This window comes from Chenopodium album, chromosome 9 (genome assembly GCF_948465745.1).
Source record: "Chenopodium album chromosome 9, dcCheAlbu1.1, whole genome shotgun sequence".
Classification (NCBI taxonomy): Eukaryota; Viridiplantae; Streptophyta; class Magnoliopsida; order Caryophyllales; family Amaranthaceae; genus Chenopodium; species Chenopodium album.
The window spans coordinates 67,808,454-67,833,599 of record NC_137842.1 but is presented as its reverse complement, the minus strand read 5'-3'; the positions used below and the strand labels follow the sequence as shown (position 1 = coordinate 67,833,599).

Genomic DNA, 25,146 nt, shown 5'->3' with positions numbered 1-25,146 from the left:
AACCTTTTCTTATGTATTTTAAAGAGTAAAAAATAGCATTTGATTCTCTAGAATAAAATTTTGATACATATTACAAGCTGAAAACAAAGATAAACAAACAGAGGAATAATGAAATTTTGCATCAATTTGTTCTTGGGTACCCTATGAGTAGTTAGGACTCTTAGGTGTTTAATTTTAGTTTTGAATTTGGATTTTGCTCAAGTCCAATGCAACGTACATTTATACTTAGTATTGTTGTTAAGTCTAATATGATCATCTAATATAAAGTTTGGTAGCTTGAACCAATGTAAAAATCCAAAATAATAAAATACGGAGTAGCTTTTTTTTTTCCCTCTCTTCGTATATTGGTCCTGGGGCTTTATTTTTTATTTTTTAATACTCTGTAATTAAACCCAATGTAAGAAGAGCTTAGTTATCCAATGCAGGCAAGCTTGAGCTCAACTTAATTAAACTCAACAATACAAAGAAATACAGTAAATCATTAAGCTGATACTCATTAGATGCAGAGCATATAGCATTATTAGGATGCATCATATCAGAATCTCGCTAGAAAAGTGGTATCATCTCTTCTAACAAGTAACAATAAACCTTTAAGGTTGGTTAGGATTGATAAGAGAACTACTCACACCTCCTTTCCTTCAAATATAGAATATACATCCAGAGCCTAAGCACAAAGGCATTCTACTCCCTTTAAAAAACAAGTACCTTGAAAAATTGCATCTTTTAAAGTTGTGAAATCTCATTTTACGCTCTTAATCCCAAAATTATAATCGAAATTTAAATGTTCTTTGCATCTCAAAACAACGAATATAATAGCAATGTTGAAAGCCACCTTTGTAAAATTCTACAATCCCCAAAATCAAAACCAAAGTTCAATTTAAAGATCATAAATAAAAATCCTAAAAAATCGTATAGGCAAAAAATTAAAGTACCTTTTGATTGGATTTGTGGTAACGCGCGCTTAACTGGACAAACCACAAAGCCACTGGCAAATATTCATGAAATAATCAAATTGAAAGAATAGAAAGAGACATGAGGGGCTTCCATGGGTTAGCTAGTGCTCGGAAGTTGGTATATTTCCCTCGCTTATAGTGTTTCTGGTTCTCCATTCATTTCAATTATCTACTCCCTCCGTTCCCTAATGTTTTTAACGTTTGGAATTATGCGCGGTAATTAAGAAGTTGTGTAAAGTTGAGTTATATTGGAATATTTCAATGATTGAAAGTACAATTTTATTGAAAAATACAATGTCAAGCATGTGGGGTGAAGAAATTAGAGGAGAGAGGAGAGAGAAAGTAATAATAAGTGTTGAAAAACTATTAAAATAGTACAAAAAGTACAATAGCACATGGAAAAGTAAGGACTTTTGAGTAAAAAAAGTTGTAAAATAAGGGTAATTTTGTCCAAAATTTATGACCAAAATAGGAAAGATACTAAATGTAAAGAATAAAAAGGAACACCCTAAATGGAAACGTTGATACTAAATGTAAAGAATAAAAAGGAACACCCTAAATGGAAACGTAAAAAACATTTAGGAACAGAGGGAGTACTATTTTTTTTTTCTTTCAAAATCCAATCAAATTTAGGGAAAATAAATGAATGCCCAGACCCTAAAATTAAAAAAGGATAATACCTTAAAATCTAAAATCAATCAAAACCTTATAAAACAATTGAAATTAAAATTGAAAAATACCTTTGAAGATTGTCACTGACTTTGTGGTTGAAACTTGAAACCAATAAATCAACCGATTGAATGGGAAGATGACAAAGTGCGTAATAACAGAGAGAAGATGTATAATATTAAAAAAAAAAATTTGTAATATTAAATGGGGGCAAATACGTAAATACACATTTTTGGGGTTATAATTGTCATAACATTATTCATAAGAGCAACATTCTACTTTTTATAAAAAAAAAAAATCTTGTAATATTAAATGGGGGCAAATACGTAAATACACATTTTTGGGGTTATAATTGTCATAACACTATTCATAAGAGCAACATTCTACTTTTTATAAAGTAGGGAAACAAAGCCCGCCATACAATAATTTATTGTGCCCCGGCCTTTATTAAATATTTGTGAATTGTTAATCTCATCGTGATACTAGTGTACAAAAAAATTGAGCTTAAGTCATTCAAAAAATCTGCCATTTCTATTGACTTTTTTTTTTTTTTTTTTTTTTTTTTTTTTTTTTTACAAATTTCAAGAATACACGACGTATTTGAAAGTTTTCAGGAAAACATGGTGTATTTTTTAAAACCTCGGGATTACATGAAACCATTTCACTTTAAAATAAGCGACAAAAATAGCAAGTGTATGTTACAAAAAAAAAAGAAAAAAGGAGGGAGTACCAAATTACTAATGCCATTTATTTAAACCGTTCTAAATATCCCTACTTCCATTATTTTATTCTTTCGTCAATGACTTATTGATATTGATCATCAACTACTCCATAACTTTATTTATACTCGTATTTAAATGCAATAATGCATGTATAATATCTTCATATTCGGTGCATACCATTAAATCCATTATTGATTTGAGCAAGAAACGAGAAAAGAAAAGAATAAAATATTAAAAAAAAAAAGAGTGAATCAAAGAAAGAAAAAAACAGTACTCTTGTTAAAATAAAGAAGCTAAGATCCCGAAAAAGTGACAATAACGACTATTACTCCTTCCGTCGGTCCGTCCCTAAAACTTCGACTCTTTTAGGTGAATTCACGGTTATTAAGAAACTTAAATAAATAAATAAAAATAATAACATATTAAAAAGATAAAATTACATAAGATTTGTAAAAAGTAGAGAAATAAGGGTTCGTTTGGCATTGTTGTGGTTTTCTGTTTTTTTGGTTTTTTGTTCTAAAAAAGTATATGATATGAGTCCCATAATGAATCAAAAATTATATAAACTTATTAAAATTATGATAATTATGAAAACTGACAAAAGAAAAGTGGAAACTCCTTTTTCTTATTTCCTGTTTTTGGTTTTTGGTTTAAAAAAAAAACAGGAAACTGAAAACCAAAACTGATGCCAAACAAGCCCTAAAGTATTAAAAATACATGAAAAAACAAAATTTTATATGAAAAAGCTAATTTTGTACAAATATTATTGTAAATTGATGGATATTTTAATGCAAATGGGTCGATCATTTTGGGACTAAAATTAGGCCAAAAGGATCGAAGTTTTTGAGACGGAGGGACTACAATGTTCCTCATGGTGCACGAGGCAAACAGCTACCTCTACTACCATAAAAGAATGAAGGATAACTCAATTTATTTTCCCACTGCACTTAGAATCAAATCTACACAAAAAATCAGTATAGTTTTATCAATTTTACAGAATGCAGAATCATATACTATCAACTAAATTCGTTTCAGAATGTTTGGTTAAACCAAAATTTGATGAAACCATTTACGAATTAACAAAACAGCCCTACTTTTTAACCCCTCTTGATCTAATCATGCTTTTCAAAAATCCCATTCAAAAGGGCCTTCTTTTTACTACCCTTAATACCACTAATGATACTACAACAAATGTTGTCTCTCATTTGTTTGAGAAGCTCAAACACTCACTCTCCCATGCCCTAGTCCATTTCTACCCGTTAGCGGGTCGTTTAACAACGCAAAAATATCCCGAGGAGAATGCTTGTACGATCTCCATCGATTGCACCGAGGGCGGCCTTGGAGCGAGGCTCATTCGTGCTGCCGCCCTTGGCCTCACCGTGTCTGATATTCTCTCGTCTACTGAGGTCTCTAAAGACGAGGTTCCATCTTTTTTTGATCTAGGTGAAAAATGGAATAATTATGATGGTCATACAAGAGCTCTACTATCAATTCAGGTAACAGAACTCCTAGATGGTGTGTTCATTGGGTTTAGCATGAACCATTGTGTAGGAGATGGCACCACTTTTATCCATTTTATCAATATGTTGTCTGAAATATTTAATTTTGATGGTGATCTTGCTAGTGTAAAGGAGGTTATACAAATCTCACGTCCACCCATCTTTAATTATAAGCCATGGAATGTTAATAAGCACGATAACAAAGATGTTCCGGTCATTAAATTTCCGTATCTTAATTTTGATCAATATTTAGACGGTGATAATAATTATGAATCTGAACGATTAAGTGAGAGAATCTTCCACTTCTCATCAACATCAATGGCAAAACTTAAAGCCGAGGCCAATCAACAATGTGGGACAACTCATAATGTTATATCGTCTTTTCAAGCCTTAAGCGCGCTTGTATGGAGGTCCATAACGAAGGCTCGAAACTTGCCATTGGATCAGCCAGCCATATGCATCATAGCTGTGAATGCTCGCCCTCGGCTTAACCCACCCCTTTCGGATGACTACGTTGGGAACTTTATTAGTGGAGTTCATGGAGCTTGCAAGGTGGATCAGTTATTGGGCCATGATTTGGGCTGGGCTGCAATGAGTTTAAATAAATCAATTACGGCCCATAAAGAAGAACAGGTACTTACTTTTTTTAAAAGGTTTATCGATGCCCCAAAAGTCATGGCTCCCTCTAAAGGAGTGGATCCTTTAGGAGCGAACAAGGTTACGATTGGAGGGTCGTCGAGGTTTGATATGTATGGACCTCAATTTGGGCTGGGACGAGCTTTGGCTGCTCGTGTCGGGTTTGGAAAGAATGAAGATGGAAAGGTAAATGCAAACCCGGGATGTGAAGGAGGAGGAAGTGTAGATTTGGAAATGTGTCTTAAACCTGAGGTTATGGCAGCCCTTGAAACTAATGAGGAGTTCATGTGCTATGTAACATCAACCTAAGAAACTGCTTTACTTTCAACAGTAATCGAGTCTCATTTCCTTGCAACAAAGTGGCTGATGCTATATTGCTATGTTGTCTATCCTTTTATCAGTTTGATTTTTGGTTTTACTTTACTCTTAAGTGAGATTTCTCTTAAGTGAGGTTTTACATGTGATTGTATGTTATTTCTAATCTATTAAATTTTGGTTGAAGTTTTGGGCTTTAAAATAGGTTCTCAGTTGTGAAAGTTAATCATTGTTTCAAGTTTTATTTTTAGGAAAATTTGCAAATTGCAGCCATTTAAATAAATAAATAAATTTGCAAATTGCAGCCCAAAAGTTCGTATAAATTGTAGCCCGATTCAACTTTTTTTATCACTTTACATGTCGAAAAATCTTCAGTTAAGGTTTTAGGGGTCATTTTAGGCCTTAAGGAACCGAAACAATAACGCAAGTGTATCATTTTTACAGTTTCCCACAAATCGATACATTTTTGTTATGCAAAACGAGACACTTGCGTTATTCTTTTGCTAATTTTGAGCTCAATTCGGATCCGTAAGGACTAAAATAGCCCGTAAAACCTTAATCAAAGATTTTTCAACATGTAAACCGATAAAAAAAGTTAAATCATGCTGCAATTTACAATTTATACGAACTTTTGGGCTGCAATTTGCAATTTTTCTTTTAAATGGTTGTAATTTGCAAAATACGAATTTTAAATGGCTATAATTTGCAAATTTTCCTTATTTTTATTTAAAATCATAACTTATTTCGTGTAGGCAGTAAACAATACAGAAAATGGGAAACTCAGTACTAGAACAATAAAATGATAAGACGTTGGTTTTGGAAGTGTTACTTTAGAATGTTGGCATATTATTATGAATGACGGGGGGCTAATTGAAGGGGCAAAGTGGTTTTCACATCTATTCTACTAATCAACACCCAATAAGTCCATGTTCTCGTCAAAAAAACATGTGAGAATTTACTCCCTATGAGTTGATATATACTCTTATCTTATATACAATACATAATAAACATACAATATTTAACATTAGTTTTACTGAACATACACAACACCACCAGAACAAGAGCATCTTTTTGTCACGCAGGAACAACTATCAATAGATTCGGATAAAACTAAGCTTACAGCATCCCGCTTCCTAGTTGTCCTGATGCTGCTATATATGCAGTAAAAATTTACTGGGGATAGGCCCACACAATGGAAGGTAATAGCAAACATCCAAAGCACACAGAACTAACCTGATCAATCCTATAATCCCTATTATATACTTGCATCATAGATTGCCAGAAGATATTTGTCTATGTATGATCCTGCTGTCCTGCATGTAAATCAGCATTATCAGAATAAATAAAACCGAATGCATGTAAATCAACATTATCAGAATAAATAAAACCGAATGCTTAATCTATAAGCACAAAGGATACAAGTAGAAAATTCAAGCATATTTGCATTCTAATTTCTTTTAATTTATAATCATTCTAATGACTAGGAGAAAGGGAAATGAGGAACTTACATTCTACTTCGCATATCAATTTCGGCTCCCAGAAGAGATATATAGTGTTGCAATAGCTTTACAATATAATGAATATATACACTTTAAAGCAGCCCCTTAGAAGCTGCTTGATTTCCCCCAAGAGCTGAAAAACTCTATCATGCGTTCATATATATCTTCCTTTGCATTCACACTCAAGAGAAAATCAACATGGCCATAACTTTCAAGATAAAGAACCTCTTTTTTGCATGGCAACTCCTTGAGAGTGTGTTGTACATCTGTCACATCAGCTAAGGCATCATTGCCTCCATAAGCCATCCACAACGGCAATGACTCTGGAACAAGGCTAAGATCAAATCTGGGGGGTTTTACAGACCCATAAAGTCTCAGATTTTTTAACATCCCATAGTCATACCGGGCAAATGTACCCTGACGGATCACTGCAATCAGAAAATTAAAAATAGCATAATGTCAATTTCTGTAAAGAGTCAAATTTGACATCTTTATAATACTTTCAGTTGACTCTACTCAACAACAGGATAGATTGGATGAAGACAACAGACTCAATCCTATGTTGCCACGGAACTGAAACAGGGCATGAAAATGTAGAAACAAGGAACCACAAAGCTGCAATTTTCACAGATAAGAGAGGAAGCATATAGATGTATAACTGAAAGCTAAGGGCCCACAACAATTAAAGTCACATTAAAAAAAAGGATGGCCACCCCAAATATAACAACTCGGTGTTACTCGAACAAAGGCTATTCTCACAGAAGAAGACAACAACACCCACCCCCCCAGCGGCCTCCAGCCCATCCACATTAGTATCTGGACACTGGAATTGCACAGGATGTAGAACATAAATCCGAGCTAAGGGAGGAAGTATATGAAACTGTAGATGCAAGTGCTACTAGAAGCCAAAAATATACATAGTACAATTAAAAATAAATTTTCTGTATGATAGATAGTAGAAAAAGCCTTCAGAACACTTACTTTGAAAAAGATGGTTTATGTTTTTGGCTGATGAGGGATGGGGCTCGTATTCAAGGTATAAATCCACCCTTGAGGTGTTAAAGCAGCAATTCTTTCCTGCAAAATGTAGAAATTCTTTTACCTAACGAATAGAGAAAAGAAATTGCACCAAAGAAAAATCAAAGGTAAGGAAAGACAGAGCACATGAGCAATTAAAGATAAAACAGAATGGTAACTAATTACAAGAAAAAGTAGACATTCAATGCAGTAATCCCCCAGCTACCCAAGTTAATGATTTATAAACTCAATCATGATAACAAGAAGTCATACACACAAGAATCACTTGGAGCATTCGGGGGAAAATGATAATCCACCAAGGAGCTGAAATTCGAAGAAAAGTCTAAACCACTAGGAATTGAAAGTCAAGGTGATATAAGTCATATAACAAAACATAACAATAAGAAAATGCTTTCGGTGCTTGATTAGTATAATTTGCATGAGAAGGGAAGAGATGGCACCATGAACAGTGGTGAATATGTCCATTATTGTCAAAGAGATATTCAAACACTAAGGAAAAAGCAGTTAAATCAACTCAAAAGATAATTTTATTAATTGCTTTAATAACCAGAGAATTCTCCTTGAACAATGAAAAGAACTCTTCAGTATGATTAAGGATTATTATAGTACGTCGATATAGTAGACAGTGCCTATGGGAGGAGTAAAAGAACATCCAAGCTCTTCCAGATTTCACTATCAACTTTGACTAATATGACTTCCGCGTAATGCAAGAAGCTATGTTTGCAGCTCTAACATGCTTTTTTCCAGCTTTCCATAGTCCTAGAAGAAGGAAACCAAGAGACTTACCAGTTATAGAAGCCAACAAGTCTTCACAGTCTAGATGGCCATCACATACAGAATCCAAAAGCTGAACTCCTGCATCACTGCATTCATTTACATACAACTTCTAAGGGTGAATATTTTACACATAACCTCAGACTCGGCTTAGGAAAGGAAACTGTTTTACCTCCGAAAGTTAAGTTGATGAAAGCCCATTGCAATTACCATCTGTACGTCCAGGCAGCCACCCATACAAGAAAAAAATAAAATTAATTTTTATATCCTCCAATCCGACATTAATCAAGCAAAGTCTGCATACAAATACTTGGCAAAATTACAAACAATATAAATACCTTATCAAGGTACATATTAACCATCCGAAGAACAAACGGTGCACTAACATGATCCAAGTATGATATTGGAGAAAGAAGAGCAGCAGCTTCCACCTTTTTCACTATGTCTGGCTGAGTGAAAGCAGCCAAAGACATTATAGTCCCCTGTGCTTCAATAATTAATGATTGGTTAGCAAACAGGTAGCAAATGCATATGTGCATGGAGCCACAGTTTTGGATCATAGAAAACTCAAAGAAAGTTGAATGGCAGTTAAGCAAATGGAAAAGATTTATCACCTGTGAATGTCCAACAAGGAAAATCTTTGAGCTCGTCTCCTGATACACATACTCAATCATTTCTGCAAGATCAAACAGGGCCAATTCCTCCCAGCTCCAGTCCCAATATGCCTGTAAGGGTAGATGAAAACTCTAATGAGTACAATTTCGGCATAACAAGATCCAAGTCAAAGCACTGACCACGCATACTCATACAGTTCTACTTCTACAACCCTATATAACAAGCAAAAAAAAAAAAAAAAAAAAAAAAAAAAAAAAAAAAAAAAAAAAAAAAAACTACTCATACAGTTCTACAACCCTATATAATTGCATAAGTGCATAACCAAATCAATAGTGAACATCCTATGTACCTTGCTTCTCTCTGAAAGAGAAACATGTCCATGACTCCACCGTGTTCCTCGTACATTACCAACCCACACATCAAATCCACGATCAGCAAGAATGAAACCCAAAGATTCTTCTTTTGAGTTCAAAAACCATGAATCTCCTCCCTGCGTACACAGATATAAGATAGCAAACATCACAAAGTGAAAGGATGATACCAACTACCAAGTTACCAACTTTTCACTTATATATGCATTTTAAAACGATTCTCAAGGCAATATTCTTTGTCATAGAAAGAAAAAACATCAACTTCAACAGAATTAGAAATCAGTGGGATTACAGTATTTAAAAAGAGATAGCAATAATAAAATCTTAAACAAAAACCCCCAAAATTAGCATATCCTTCCATCCTACTTTATTAAGCCATATTTGTACATTAGGAATAATATGGCACACTTCATACCTAGAGCAGTTGTTATGAATTTTCTATATTACTCTGATATATATTTGGCTTTGATCAGCAGTATCACAACAATGTTATGATGCTTAACCCCATCAGAGTTTATGAATTTCGATTGAATTCCTTACACGTGGCCTTATCGAGTGGGACAGATAAGGTATTATTTACATCTTATACGAAATTGCAAAGTAGATAGCATAGTGTAAAACCTAATCATGCAATATGTCTTTCTTAAATGCAATATTACAAGTTGAAACTTCCTTAATTGGTAAATCAAACTACTACAATCAGCTCAATTTATGTTTCCAGACAATATCAATGGCATTCAATTTCATTAATCTCTAATAATCATTAAACATGAAAAAATAAAAAACCTAATTCAGCGATATGAGACAATAATTCATTATACCAGAAATTAAAAAGGAGGAAATAAAATAACCATAAAAAGTCCATGTTGAAGAAGCACAGGAGGACCTCGTCGCAACCTCAATTGATCCGAAGAAGAAGACGATACACGCTGAAGTGCAAGTACAAATCCATCCTTGGCTTGAACCTGGTCAAATTTCCAACATCACAAAAAATTACCTAAAAAAATTACAAAAATTGGCGGAAGAATTGAAGGAGAGAGAAAGAAAGAGAGAGTACGGAGTGTTCGGAGCAAGGGTAGCCGGAGGGAATGATGAGCTCTTCGCAGAGACTTCCGCCGTGAGATGGCCGGCGATGGAGGAGGTGTGCGGCGGAGTTGGTGGCGGCGGAGGCGGAGAAGAGGAGAGAGAAAGAGAGGAGTGTGAGTGAGAGTAATGGCAGAGCGAAGGTGAGTGGTGTTGGTGGCATTTTCGCCGACGAGAGAGAGAAAATCAGGGGAAAGAGGTGGCGTGCCGGGATGTAAATGGTCGGGTTTGTGCTTGTATTGTTCACGTGGGATTAAATAAGGCGTGACTTGGAAGTTTGGAGTTGGAAACAAAAACAATCAAATACTGAATTTAAAGTCCATAAGATAATTACTCCGTAATGAATTTTATAATGGGAAAACGTATTGCGATGTGTGGTTTACTTACGCGCCTTTTTTTTTATAAAAAGTAAGGAGAAAGTCTTATCAAGTCGAAATCTCTTATATTAGCGCAAGTTAACTTAGGGGTCGTTTGGTTTATTAGGGAAGTGTAAATTCCCATGAAATTTCAATTTGCGGGAAATAAATTCCATCATCAAAATCATGGGAATTCAACAAATTTGTTTGGTTAAAAATGGAGCAAATAAATTTCCATGGGAATTTCAACTTACCAGGGGGGTAAGGTAAGTGAATTCCCATGTTTTGTGGGAGGTCAAAATTCCCATAAATTTTTTATTGCCCCCATTTTCACTTTTTTGTGTCAACCAAACAAGAGGGTGAAAATAAAATTCATGGGAATTTTGACTTCCCACAAAATTTTTAACCAACCAAACAAGGCCTTAGTTTAGGCAAAGGGCAAGACCCTTTAGGATTAGGAAAAAGGGAAAGGAATCTCTGTCATAAAAATGTCGCTAGTTGGTTTTGATCCATAATGTGCAAATTGTACCATTAGGACAAGTTTTAGTGTTTTACTTGATCATTTACAGGCTCCTTCGGTGTGAAACTATGGATCGGTTAGTCTATTGTCCACTCGAGAGTACATATTCTATGTTTGATTGTTGGGGTTTCGTACACAACTATTCATAAAAAATGCAATATACGATAAAGGATAGACATTATGTCATATATGAGTCGTCAATTCATACTATTTATTTTCTCTCTATCTAATTATCCATGCTCGTACTTTTTTCTCTACTAGTCGTTGGAGCACGCGATGGCAAGATAAGTAATATTCGTGGTTGTGTTCAGTTTTTGTGATATTCGTGGTTGTGTTCGGATTTTGTGATATTCGTGGTTGTGTTCGGGTTTTGTGATATTCGTGGTTGTGACGGGTTTTGCATTAGTAAGGACACATGAATTTACAAGTCATAATAAGAAGTAGTGATAAAGTTTTTACGGAGAAATATTTATAGAAAAACAATTTTAAAAGTACAGTTTTCTAGAATTTGTTAGAACTTGAAGATTTTTTTTTAAAATTATACAATTATTTTAGATATTGTTTCTGAACGCAATATGGTTTCTTATGGAGTAGCTTAATTATTAACAAATAACTCGTCTTAAAATGATTATGATAATAAGGAGCAGTAATAAGGAAATACAATTTTAAAAGTTAAAGTTCTGTAAAATGGATTAAATGCAAAGCATATGAAAGAATTGTATATTTCTTTGTTATCAGTCTACATAATTGGTGTGATCTAAACTTCTTCAAAGCTTGTTTTGTATTTTTATATTTTTTCTTCGAGTTGAATGTTGAATTTTAGTACTATTTTTATCCTCGAAATTTGTTTTCCCTAAGTGAATATACGATCTAATTTAGGCAAAAGTTATTGTATTCTTCCCTTGGCCTTATATCCTTGTTTTTTTATTTTTTATTTTGTTAAATAAAATATCTCCTTGCCCTTCTTTTTCTCAACTCCCCCCTCTCTTTCTTTCTATCTCTCTCCCTCTCGTATGTGATGAGTGCCATTTTGACATTCATTTTCTAGTTATGTTCCTAGATTTTTATGTTAATTCCTTTAAAATTTAATGTCTTTATTAAGGTTTTTGATATTTTATGACTTATTTCTCCTTTGTGTGTTTTCATACATTATTGAGTTCATTTTGGAAGATAAAAAGATGAACAAAATAAAGGGATTCAATGTCTTAGAAAAGAAACATGATATATGCAAACTTAAGGAGATATTACGTAAGAATCCAACACGTTCTACCTTAAGGTTGAAATCATTTCTTAAATATGTTATCAATCAGATTAATTTTCTATACAAATTACATTATTGATTTTTTATCACATGTAATTGACAATTAATTGACCATCTTTTTCTCCCCCTCCCTCCCTCCTTTTCTTTCCTTTCCTATCTTATGAATTCAAAATTTATAAAGTTATGCTTTATTTGCATTTCTTCCTTTCTCAATCATTCTCCTCTCTCTTTCCATCTTTTGTTACATTGCATCACTTATGTTTTCCAAATTTTAAAGCCTTTTTAAAATATTGTTTTTTTTTTTTTTCAATTTCTAAATCTTTTCAAAAGTATTGTACTTCCTCCGTTCTTTTTTACTTGACCCGCTTTGACTTTTACACTATTTGACAGTCTTTTGTGAATTATATGTAAGGAAAAATATATTCATATGATATCTTTTTTAATTCGTCTCAATAAGTACTATTGTAATATACAACTTTTATAATTTTACTTATAAAGAATTAAAGTTATTGATCGCTTAAGTTTACATTGGCAAGCGTGATAAAAGAAATAGATCAAGTAAAAAAGAACAGAGGAAGTATATCTTTAATTCATTCGGTTAAATAGAATCTTGTGTTTGCACTTAACTTTTTTGAAAGTGTTTACATTTTTTATATGTACTATGTAACGTTCATGCAAATGAAGGAGCATAGAAAAAAAGTATGAGCTAGTAATCTAAAGTTCTCGCATGCATTAGAGCCATTACTGTCACCCTATCTCAACACGTGGTTGCACTTTATATGGTGTGTCATAACCATTAAAATCAACGATCACGTGCAGTCCCCTAAATCATCAAAAAGCTTTAAAGATACACTTGATAATTTATTAGGAGCTAATTGAAAAGGCCATTATAAATATAAGTTTTCTTTATATCCTAAATTTTACTTTAGACAAGGCCTTTAGGGTTTGTTCTATTCACCTGATTTTCAATGATCTTAACTTTATCTGAACTTACATGAACTTATTAGACCTTATTTTAGTTGTAGTTTGTACTTGAATAACCCTTATCAAAACTTATTACACCTGAAATAAGTGAAAATAAGATAAACAAAACAAACCCTAAAATATGTTCTCTCACTAACAGTTTTTAAGAAACCATACTGCACTATTCAAATTTCCAAGTACAGACACCTTCAAAAAAAAATAAAAAAATAAAGTACGGACATCTTCAAAGAATCCACGCAGACTTAAATAAGTGGTTTTGGCTGCTTCCAAGCCAAAAAAAATTATCATTAATCCTGTAAAGAGATTTCAATTAGATTAATTCCACCAAAGCACAATCATGTTAAAATTTAAAAAAAAATCATCATTTCAATATTTGCGATCTTATACAGTAAATCAGTCACTTGTATTTGACCTACCACTTATTTTGAAGTGATGAACTCAAAAAAAACGTATTCTAAACAACAAACACTTGTAGTTGCATGCATCAAACACCATCAATCAATCAGTACAATATCTTTATGCCAAATGAAAATCAGAATAGATAAAAATATACATTCATCATGGACAATCCATAAAAAAAGATACCTTCACAGAGGGCATCTTGTTATTAACTAAGAAACCCTATAAACAACTATAAGAGCCTCTTCTCCCAATTTCTTTCCCAACACAAAATCATCCTGATACAAAAAAGAACTAAAATTGAATATGTTAGCATAGAAACCTAAGCAATTAAAATATTTTTGTACTGGATGTACTTGTTTGTTTGGTCACTACAAGAAACTTTATGAGGTCCATATGGCTCTCAATTCTTTACCAACCTCTACTATCCAAAGTCAAATGCCTATCATGCAATTATTAACACAATATACGATTCAAGATAGCTCTCACAAAGACAGCAGTACATCACAACACAAATTCATAAAGATATTTCTCCATATTTTTAGTAACAGAACCTAGATGAGAGTATCAGTATGCCAACAAAACAAAAAAGAAAAAATTATAGGGCATTGTCCAATTATGCTAAATTTGTGACCTTCCATCACATCTCAATAGCCTCAATAAAAATACAATCCAATCAAGGAACATATACTCCAAACCAACATGAAAAAAAGAAAATGAAAGTCGACGCCTAAAATACATGTCATTTATTTCCAATACTCCAAAAGGACATCTCGACCATTCAAAAAACCCAACAGCCAATGACATTGGAAAAGAAGAAAAATCACAAAAAATCATGGAACATACACATATAGCCATAATATTTCAAGGTAGTTCTGAAATTCATCAATCGAATGAAATTTGGTGACACATCCAAGGCAAAGGCCTATATGAGGAATATGGAACAGGAAGGCTTAATGTTATCTGGTATTCTGGGTATGAGTATGCAGACAACATTCATTTGCTCTCGGTTATATGACAACTAAATCAGTATCAATATGGCCAGTATAGCATATGCATGGACATAGTCATTAAGTCACTAATACATTAGACATATAAGTAAGCTACGAAATTTAACAATCCCTATTAGAGATTCTGTGAATTAACGTTAACAAACAGAAGAATATAGAAACAGATTTCATAAACAATTAAGGTATGCGGCACCAAAAACAATTGTAACAATAATAGTAGTATCGATCAATCAGATCCTTACTCCCTCTGTCTCATTATTAGAGTCCCCTTTCTAACATTTATTACTCTAATAAAGAGACGTGGGAGTATATCATAATCACAGAGAATTCGCATTGTAAGCTATACGAAAACAGTGAACAAATAGACTCGAAACTTAATAGTAAACCATGATATATATTTGAGCTACAAAAAAATCAAATACAGTGAAGTGATAACCTGAAACGGATGATAAATAGGAGCTTAGCCTCTGGCTCGACGTAGAATCCACCCTTCAATTTAGTCTCCCTTATGAGACAGATCAATTCCCTCTCCTAATTAACAATAAACAAGGCTAATCAGAAACTTAATCATACTAAATAACCATACACCAAGAACAAACACCACAAATAATACCCCTTTGTTGCACATAATAGTTAACGGAGGTAGTATATGATTAATTTATTAAAAAGATAAGTATTGTTAAACATTTAAAAGACATGTAATTTCTAGAACAATTGACATAGCAAGAAGAATCAAATCAGAGAGCTGACTTTTATCAAGTTTATTAATACAATAATTTTTTAAGACAAAATATTATTCTATTAAGACATTTTTATGATTTAATTTCTCCTTTTAATACAAAGAAGTTATGAATAGAAGGTTTGAATCATGAAAGAATATATGCTTGTTGCTAGTGGGATCAACAATTTCAACATACTTTCGGCAAATAAATAATCTTAATTAAATTATTATTCCTGATGCACTTTCTTGCTGAATTCTGTGTAATTAATTAATGTGATCAAATTTACTACTGTAGTTAGTGATCAGCTTCCTGATTTCAACTCTCTTCTTCTTCTGAACATCCTGATCCTCCTTCTTGGCCAAAGTCCATTCTTCCTCCCTCTTCTGCTTTTTCAAAACTGACTCCGGTACAACAACTTTAGTAGCCTCCTCACCCATTTCTGCTTAACAAAAGTACCAATCAATCATCCATTAAAACCAAAGCCAATTACTCAAATCATATAGCCTATAATTAAGCATCTGAAAACACTAAAACCAAATCAGCTCCTCCATTTCATATCAATTGCAGATTACACATCCCAAACCAATGTATCATTAAAATTACATGTGTAAGCCATAATCCAAACAATTTGTTACACAGAAACACAAATTTATCACCACAATTTGAATATTAACCACAAAAATCTATTTAATTTATGCTATTACTTGACATATTTATACTAAAAACAAATAAAATTCAAAAATTTCCCACATTTTATTAAAAAAAACACAACATACTCCAAATTTTTCGCTGGAAAGGAAGCTAAATCAGTCAACATTCAAATAAAAGGAAAAATTTAATTAAAGAGCTGAACATTCTAACAATTAGAACACGAGAGTGAAAGAAGAGAGAATCAAACCTGGAGATCAGAGAATCATCAAATAACCTCTCAAGCTTCTTCAATGGAGAGGAAAGTCCAGGAGTTGCTTCAGTGGAGGGTTGGAGAAAGCTCAGAAGAGAAAGGAGAGAGAGAATTGTACCTAGAGATCAACAATTCAACCACGAATCAGACAATTCATCCCAAAAGAACGATAAATCACTCCAATTCAACCCAAAAAACGAAAGCCAAAAAGCAGAAACAAATCGATCAAATAAACCCCAAAATAATAAAAAACCAATCGAACAAATAAAGACAAAAATAAAAAACAAATCGATCAAATAAACCCCTAAATAATCGTAAACCAATCGACTAAATAAAGCCCAAAAATCGAAAACAAATCGATCAAATAAACCTCAATAAAAACGAAGCGATCAAATAAACCTCAATAAAAAGTCATCTTCCACAACCTCAGACGCTGAGAAGAATCAAAGCCCCATCGTCGAAAGCGATGATCGATGATCTTGAGCGAGGTACTGCATTTTTCTCTCTCTAGGTTTCTCTCTCCTTTCTTAATCAAATGCTCTGACCCTTTCCTTCTGAGATGAAAACAGATAGGGAAGTCGGTGTAGAATCAGGGGGCCCACTATCAATTACAGCTATCACAGAAGGCAATTGATTAAGAAAGGGCAATTTGGGCAATTAATTAATTGTAAGGGCATCTATGTAATAGCACCAGAAATTACTATTCATAAGCTACAGTAGCTACTTTTGCATTTTTATAATGGTTATATGGATATGGATTAGAGACACTTTTATTTTCTCTCTATCTAATTATCCATGCTCATACTTTTTTTTTTCTCTATTAGAGACACTTTTGGATGAAGCTTCTTTGATAGGTTGACCTAAGGTTCTAAGTTTCCAATGCTATATACTCTGTGAATTTGTAAACCTGAGGCTATGACATCAACCTAAGAAACTACGTATACTACATCTATTTTAAATTATTTGCAACGATTGAGGAAGTAGTTTACTTTCGACTTTATCACTACAAGAAAAATCTCTTTTCATAGCGATTATTTCGTAGCGATTGTACATTCGCTACAATATGCAAGTATGTTTGTGAAATAATTAAGGATGTTGTATCATTTTTACAAACGCTATGGTTTTCCCATATAAAATCGATACGGTAAACATAATAATACATATCAACATTATTTTTACACATTTATATAATTTTGAGAAATCGTAACATTTACAATCGCCACTAAATCCTAAAAATCGATACGAAAAGCCTTTTCAACACTAGATATATAAATATTGTTTGACAAAGAATACATAAAATATGTCATAGCTTATTGGTAAAACATTTAATATAAGAGTTTGAGGTTGCATGTTCGAATCTTGTAAAGATCATACGCATGTTTTTTTTTTTTTTTTGAAGAAAATGAGTTAAACATTTATAGCGATTGTAATCGCTACAATAATCACCACGATTCGATGTAGTTTTTCGTATCGATTATTGAGGCCAACCCCAGCGATATTGAAAACCACTACTAAAGGCTAAGGCAACGGGGGATATTGTATCGAATGACCATTCGTTGGGAAAGTTTTTTGTTGCAATTACAATCGATACTAAAGGTTAAAATAATCGCTACGAAAAGGTTATTTTCTTGTAGTATTAATCGAGACTTATTTCCTTGCAACATAGTGGCTAATGCTATGTCGTCTATCCTTTTATTACTTGGAGTTATATTTTACTTTACTCTTTAGTGAGGTTTTACATGTAATTGTATACTACTCCGTATTATTTCTGATACATTAAATTTTGGTTGTATAATTTTGGGTTTTGATGAAATAGGTTTCAAGTTATACTCTTTCTGTCCTCATTTGGTCCATTTGACTTTTCATGGTCTTAAAGGCGCTTCTTAAAATGAGTATATAACTACATATTTATACGCGTTAAAATTATAAAAACTTGATAATAATAATATATACTTTGTATAACATTGTAACGATTGAGGCCCGTAATTAAGCTTCTAATTTCAGTTCAGTTCAGTTCATCTTCTAATTTCAGTTCAGCTTAATTATGGGCCTCAAATTCAGTTCAGCTTAACATTACGGGCCTGATCACTTCAACTTAATTTCAGTTAAGTTCAGTTTCTAATTTCCTCCTCTCATAAAATATTCATTTCAGCTCTATTCAGTTCAGTTTAGTTCAACTCCAATCAATTCAGTTCAGTAAATGTGAATATGCCCTACCTCCATCAATAGGATATATATATATTTTTTTACAACGTCATCAATAGGATATTATGGCCAAAGTTTTAAAGTGACTTCGTTATTTACAATGAGGCAAAAAAAGAAAAAATAATAATAATAAAATAAATAAATAAATAAATAAATAAATAGGGACAAAAGGAGTTAATTAAGTTAATGATTGTTTAGAGAGTTTTGTTGGACTTCAATCTCTATTTCCATGTTGAAGCAAGGGCAATGATATTATTGATATGGTTAGGGTCTGTTCTCATTAGCTGAACTGAACTAAACTAAACTGAATATTTTATAAGAGAAGGAAATTAGGAGCTTAACTGAGCTGAACTAAACTGAAATGAATTTCAACGTATGAGAACAACCCTATCTTTTTGTTTTGTTTTGTTTTTTTTTTTTTTTTTGGGCTATCAAATTATCGTTACTTTCTTCTTGATTATTTTAGTTTGAGACACTTTTGGGATGAATCAAAGATTATCTTATTTGAGTATAGGTTATTGACTTGGATCGGGTTTACCCTATTTCAATACTATTAGTTCTTTTGAGTTACCATGGTCTGCTCTACTTTGCTGAACTTTGCTTAGCATAGTAATAATAGTCTGCTTAAATTTGCTATGCTTTGCTTAAAAGCTCAAAAGAACAAGGCTGAAATACAATTATTATGAAATGATTGAAAATAGAAAGTTTTATCTCCCTTCGTTTTTAAACACTGGCTTTACTTTTCATTTTCGACCGTTTTAAAATACTTGTTTTATTTCCTTATTTGGAAAACTTTCACAATATTATATTAATTTTTCTCAACTAATAGACCAAACATAAATCATACTTCGTATTTTATTAATGACAAACTTTTAAATAAAACGGATGTTCAGTAAATTACTGAACATCCGTTATAAAGTGACAATAAAATGTGCAAAAGTTACACTAAAACGCACAAAAGTTACCCTGACATATATAAAAGTTATTTATGCTTCATTGATAAATTTGACAAAAGTGACACTAAATCTGACAAAAGTGTACCCGATGTTCAGTAAATTACTGAAAACCGGGTGTATACAAAAGTTTTACTTTATTAATTTCATATTCTATTTTCTCCGTTCTTTCAACTACTTTTGCTTTTTACAATTTTTTATTCTTCCACCTAATTGACTACCTCTATGCTTTATTATTTTCTCCCAATTCTTTTATTATGGACAATGGAGAAATGAAGAAAGTATTTAAAAATGGTGAGGAATAAATACTTAATTTTTCCCATGTATGAATTAATTTGGACCAAACACCTCATATTTAGACTTTTTGATTCAAAATATTCTTCTTGGATTGCATTTACTGGGGAAGTAATCATCCAATTTCCTTATTTTCCAACCTCAATCATGCCATTTTTTCTTCCTTTGTAAACTCAACAACCTAGACTCTGTCGCCAACTAATAAGCTTCCGATCAACTCTCCGCCCGGAAAAATGCCGGCATTTGATGAATTCAGGCCACTCGACGAGAAATCACTGGTAGAGTACATTAAAGCAACCCCTAATCTTTCTTCTTTGCTGGGTGTCTCCGATAATTATCAGATCAAAGAAGTTGGCGATGGCAACCTTAATTTTGTCTATATTGTTGTCTCCTCTTCTGCTTCTCTTGTCATCAAGCAGGTTACCCTTCATCTTCTTCTTGCTGTTTATATTTGTTGATATTTGGGTTAAAAAAAATGGAATTTTATGTTAATTCGAGTTAAACTGTTGGAATGATGTTTAATTCTGTATGAAATGTTACTTGGATAGTATGTGGGAATTGTCAAGTGAAATTGTATGTGTTTGCAATAATTTGAGACTTTGAGCCACTATTACAGTGTATTAAGTATTTGATCATGCCTATTATCGTTTAATTTGCATATATAAGAACCATGTAAGAATTTATGTCAAAATCACGCATTAATCAGTGTTACTATTGTTTATTTATACTTCGTTTTTATGGTTAACCGGCTGTGAATATCAGATTCTCACTTTCTTGTAAATTATACTTCGTACTTGACTGAAGCATAAATTCCTGAAAAATTAGTAATTATGAAGCACGGAGTATAAATTTATATTCAAGATGTGCCAAAGGGTGAAAGGGTATATCATAGCGTAGGATTGTGTGTACAATTTTAATTCAAATTAATTTTGTAAATCATTTGCCTAATTGGAATGTGCTTATCACAATTGACTATGTGGTTTACAATTTCACATATCAATTCTCTTGTAGGCTCTGCCGTACATACGTTGCATTGGGGAATCATGGCCAATGACTAAAGACCGAGCATATTATGAGGCTAAGGCGTTAAAGGAACATGGTCGATTGTGCCCTGCTCATGTCCCGGAGGTTTATCATTTTGATCGTAACATGTCTTTGATTGGCATGCGCTATTTGGAACCTCCACACATTATTCTGAGGAAGGGTTTGATTGCTGGAGTTGAATATCCATTGCTTGCAGAACACATGGCGGAATACATGTCAAAGACATTGTTTTATACCTCTCTTCTTTATACTACCACAATGGAGCATAAACGTGAAGGTAGTATATTCATGTACTTACTGTTCAACAACATGAAGTTGCAAGTCCAACTCTAGTGTAAAGAGTCATTTTCTAAATGAAAGAAATGGTTTATAAATACTTAAACTGTTAAACCACAACTGATATGTATCAATCTAATGTTATAAGTCGATTCCTTGTTGCTATTTCTCCGTTTTTCAACTATCTTACTACATACTATTATGCTGTATATAATTAAAATTGAAAATTTCTTTTGTTGTGGTCTTAAGTTTAGAAGTTGCTTACTTTTACATGTCATTGTGTTGGCTGAATATTGCCTACCTCATCCACCATTGTGTATTATTTTGGTGATTTTAATCTATGAATTGCTTTGTGGATCAGTTGCTGAATTCTGTGGAAATGTGGAGTTATGCCGGCATACTGGACAGGTTGTATTCTCTGATCCCTATAAAGTATCAGAGTATAACCATTGGACATCTCCTCACCTTGATCATGATGCTGAGGCAGTCCGTGAGGATAACGTTCTGAAGCTTGAAGTAGCTCAGTTGAAATCCAAGTAATCATGCTGTCTAAATCAATAACTCTGTTTTCTTTGCAAAAGAAAGTTCTTTATTGGTAAATGTAAATCTCTTTTAGAATGTGAGTTGATAACATTTCCTTGTGTTACAGGTTCTATGAAAGGGCACAAGCCCTTATTCATGGAGATTTACACACTAGTTCTGTCATGGTTACACAGGATTCGACTCAGGTGATTGATCCGGAATTTTCTTTCTACGGGCCAATGGGGTTTGATATAGGAGCCTTTCTGGGAAATCTTATTTTGGCCTTCTTTGCACAAGATGGACATTCAAATCAAGAAAATGACCGAAAGGTTAGTTCAATTATGTAGGAATAGTGGAAGACTTCAACTATTGTGTGCAGCATGTTTCTTTTGCAGATTTGTTTCACCTCAGTGTTATCTTCATTACTTTACATAGCTTGCTGTCTTCTTTTAGTACATTACATTGTGAATCTCCAACCTTTTATTGTTGATTTACTCAAGAGGGAAGAAAAGTTTATCGTTTCTTTTGGTTAACAAGTCATAAGTTTGAAATGTTTAGATCCTGATACTCCTCTCTCATGTGCTTCAGTCTTACAAGAAATGGATCCTCAAAACTCTTGGGGAGACTTGGAATCTATTCCACAATAAATTTATCGCATTATGGAATGAAAATAAGGATGGTCCGGGTGAGGCATATCTTCCACTTATTTATAATAATCCTGATGTTTGGAGACTCGTACAGACAAACTTTATGCAAGAGCTGTTCCATGATTCTCTTGGATTTGGATCCGCCAAGATGATTAGGTGAGTTCAACTTATCAGCATCTTTGATTCTGCTCTTCCCATAGTCTGGTTGTGCTCCTATGTAACAGAACCTTAATTACAGAGTTTTCCTTTATATGGATCACATTCAAGATCTACATCATCTGATGTGTAATTTCGTGATGAACATGAAGTGATCATCTTTTATTTTGCATTAAACAGGAGAATTGTTGGGGTGGTACATGTGGAGGACACGGAGTCAATAGCAGACGTTTCCAAACGAGCTGATTGTGAGAGGAAGGCACTCAACTTTGCAAAAATGCTCATGAAAGAAAGGAGAAAGTTTGTGTCCATTGAAGAAGTAATCTCTATCATTGAACATGTTGCTTCATAAGGCTTTCTGATGCTGATGTTTCATAATTCAGCAAGTTGGTTAAAGTGGTTTGGTGGACCAAATATTAATAGCCTTGGATAATGATATGCATACAAATAAGTTGATTATATTGTACCTAGTAGAGTAAGTATTTATTGTATGAAATGAATAATCCTTTTATCAATACAACATTGAGATTTTGGAGTACAAGCCTATTTTTATTGTAATTTTTGTAGTCATAGTATATACTACATCTGTTAAAAGTTATGTGCAACTTTGGAATATTTTATAACTCACAAATAATACCTCAAAGTTGCACATAAAAATTAACGGAGGTAATATATTTTTATGAATTGTGTAAATTGTTTTGGAAACTGGGTTATTTGAAGTTACATATCTGTCTAAAGGACTACTCAATGCAGAATTTAGCGAAGAACTTATCACTTTGCCACTAATATATAAGATCAATAACTTGATAAATTCGAATAATGGTGTCTATAATAGCATAAAATAAATTACATTAGTAGGGTTCCTTAATTTTTTTGTCAATTATTAGGCTCTAATGAAATTTTGCATCAAATATATTCGTTGATTAATTAATCTGGCAGAAAATTAACAACAATGTGGCTGTAGTTTAGTGGTAAGAATTCCACGTTGTGGCCGTGGAGACCTGGGCTCGAATCCCAGCAGCCACATATCCGACCTTAGCTCAGTTGGTAGAGCGGAGGACTGTAGTGGGTTAACCTCAGCCATCCTTAGGTCGCTGGTTCGATTCCGGCAGGTCGGAATTCTTTTTCACTTTTAACAATTTTTGCTTATTATATTATGCTTCAACTTAATTGTTGAACTTGGCCTTATAATCACTCCACAATTGATTAACAGATTTGCCCAACAAATCACTGAAATAAGCATCACTATATCCACCCCTCATTTTCTTGTTAAGCTCAGCTACAAACCCATTTCTTAAACTGTTACAATAGTCTAAGAACCTGGCTGTAACATCATAACCCTGATCCCATCTATCACCTTGACCGGGTTTAACCCAATGAGACGGTGCATAACCAGCCTTAAGCCTAACATAATCCGCGATTCCCTCAATCAACCCCCCCGGTGCCTGCCCATTGCCGGTCCATTGCCACACATGGGTCATTTCGTGGTACAAAACACCCGTTACTTCAGTTTTCACGTTGCCTGAGTAGCTTTGTACGTAGTTTGCACTCAGGTGGATTTGGTTGTTGACTGTGTAAGCTACTCCTTGCATACTTTCCACTGTAAGACTCACCTATGATGTATTATAATTTGTAAATTAGATAAATAATTTCGTGAAGCAATATAACAATAGACTTTTAACCAAAAATAATAATTAAAAAAAATAGAATAATAGACTTATTATAAGGTTATTGGTTACACTAATTGCTTGGTTTTTATTGTTATTTTTGACAAGTTTTCTTATTTTGTTATAAAACTATTGAATTTGAGTACTGACATTGAAAAAACAAGAAAGTTGTGTTCACTATGTTCCCTAAGTACAAACTTGATAACCTAGCTAAATATTTTTTCGAAAAAAAAAAGGCTTAAAATGTGATAAATTAATGTTGTAACCTGTTGGATGTTACTCTTACGATCAGCCAGGTTGGTTTGCTGAAAGGTTTTCCAAATGAATTCCGTGGCAGAGGAGAGAGTTTGGCGGGCGTAGTCAATCCCGACTTCATTGTTGAATCGGGTACCACCTGGAGTATTGGCGGCGGAGTTGGTGACTGCGTAAGTCACCGCGGTGACTTGGGTGGTGAGGAGTAGTAGAAGGAAGGAGGATAAGAAAACCAAGGGAGACATATTGTGTGACTTAATTATGGGTAGGGTGGTTATATTTTGATGGAAAGAAACATCTATTTATAGACAATGTAGTACTCTATAGAATAGTAGAGTATAGTTGAAGGTGTTGTTATTTAATGAGCAATCTAAGCAAGTTGGCAAAGTTGAAACGGAAGTAAATGTTGTTAGCTAAATTGGTTGAAGCTGATGAATGCAATGCAATAAGCGCCCATAGCTCAATATTTTTTATTTTTTTTTTATTAAAATTGATTAGTTCATTTTTTTTTTTTTTTTTATGATATTTTTAAATTCTAATATCTTGTTGACTTTGTCTTGTGGTGAATTGTTGACTCTGCACAATTAAATTAATTAAGTGAGACAAAGATTTGGCTACTCTTCTTTCCAGAAGTGATTTTGGTGCACTAGCTATCGTGAAACAAAATTATTTATACAGAAAAGTAACACTAAGAAAAATGAAGGAAGTATTTTACACAATGCCTTGTGCGTCAATACAAAAACTTTGTGATAGGTAGGGTCAAGTAAAGTGTTGTATGACATAAAATTTTATTTCATTTACTT

At 33.2% G+C, this 25,146-nt stretch overlaps 4 protein-coding genes, 1 long non-coding RNA gene and 2 other non-coding genes across 10 annotated transcripts; 4 read left to right on the top strand and 3 right to left on the bottom strand.

Annotated features, from left to right (window-relative positions):
• Positions 1 to 3,240: 3,240 nt before the first annotated feature.
• LOC145560304 (uncharacterized) lies at positions 3,241 to 4,980 on the top strand. Its single transcript, XM_081621562.1, has one exon. It carries the CDS (start codon positions 3,343 to 3,345, stop codon positions 4,786 to 4,788), a length of 1,446 nt encoding a protein of 481 aa, XP_081477688.1. The 5' UTR covers positions 3,241 to 3,342; the 3' UTR covers positions 4,789 to 4,980.
• A 749-nt stretch (positions 4,981 to 5,729) lies between these two features.
• LOC145558928 (triacylglycerol lipase 1-like) lies at positions 5,730 to 10,447 on the bottom strand. Of its 3 annotated transcripts, none has more exons than XM_081620300.1 (10): positions 10,149 to 10,447; positions 9,943 to 10,056; positions 9,070 to 9,210; positions 8,720 to 8,830; positions 8,444 to 8,587; positions 8,278 to 8,318; positions 8,118 to 8,194; positions 7,275 to 7,370; positions 6,303 to 6,721; positions 5,730 to 6,107 (listed from the first exon to the last, which is right to left on the bottom strand). In XM_081620300.1, the coding sequence occupies exons 1-9, from the start codon at positions 10,335 to 10,337 to the stop codon at positions 6,399 to 6,401; spliced, it is 1,236 nt and encodes a 411-aa protein (XP_081476426.1). In that variant the 5' UTR covers positions 10,338 to 10,447; the 3' UTR covers positions 5,730 to 6,107; positions 6,303 to 6,398. The 3 variants fall into 3 exon arrangements, with proteins under 3 accessions (XP_081476426.1, XP_081476429.1, XP_081476427.1); XM_081620303.1 differs by having other exon boundaries at positions 5,730 to 6,102; XM_081620301.1 differs by having other exon boundaries at positions 5,730 to 6,099.
• A 2,901-nt stretch (positions 10,448 to 13,348) lies between these two features.
• Positions 13,349 to 16,717, bottom strand: LOC145558923 (uncharacterized). Of its 2 annotated transcripts, none has more exons than XR_014092622.1 (5): positions 16,698 to 16,717; positions 16,325 to 16,445; positions 15,622 to 15,865; positions 15,141 to 15,235; positions 13,349 to 13,588 (listed from the first exon to the last, which is right to left on the bottom strand). It is a non-coding gene; the product is annotated as an uncharacterized LOC145558923 (long non-coding RNA). The 2 variants fall into 2 exon arrangements; XR_014092623.1 differs by having other exon boundaries at positions 15,713 to 15,865.
• Positions 16,718 to 19,843: 3,126 nt separating this feature from the next.
• On the top strand, positions 19,844 to 22,968 carry LOC145558921 (methylthioribose kinase-like). Its single transcript, XM_081620296.1, has 6 exons — positions 19,844 to 20,198; positions 20,791 to 21,100; positions 21,461 to 21,635; positions 21,749 to 21,950; positions 22,210 to 22,424; positions 22,605 to 22,968. The coding sequence occupies exons 1-6, from the start codon at positions 20,013 to 20,015 to the stop codon at positions 22,774 to 22,776; spliced, it is 1,260 nt and encodes a 419-aa protein (XP_081476422.1). The 5' UTR covers positions 19,844 to 20,012; the 3' UTR covers positions 22,777 to 22,968.
• Positions 22,969 to 23,121: 153 nt separating this feature from the next.
• Positions 23,122 to 24,677, bottom strand: LOC145558922 (uncharacterized). Its single transcript, XM_081620297.1, has 2 exons — positions 24,358 to 24,677; positions 23,122 to 24,037 (listed from the first exon to the last, which is right to left on the bottom strand). Exons 1-2 carry the CDS (start codon positions 24,586 to 24,588, stop codon positions 23,591 to 23,593), a joined length of 678 nt encoding a protein of 225 aa, XP_081476423.1. The 5' UTR covers positions 24,589 to 24,677; the 3' UTR covers positions 23,122 to 23,590.
• Positions 23,379 to 23,450, top strand: TRNAH-GUG (transfer RNA histidin (anticodon GUG)). The gene has a single exon. It is a non-coding gene; the product is annotated as a tRNA-His (tRNA).
• Positions 23,454 to 23,542, top strand: TRNAY-GUA (transfer RNA tyrosine (anticodon GUA)). Its single transcript is given in 2 exon segments — positions 23,454 to 23,490; positions 23,507 to 23,542. It is a non-coding gene; the product is annotated as a tRNA-Tyr (tRNA).
• Positions 24,678 to 25,146: the final 469 nt, after the last annotated feature.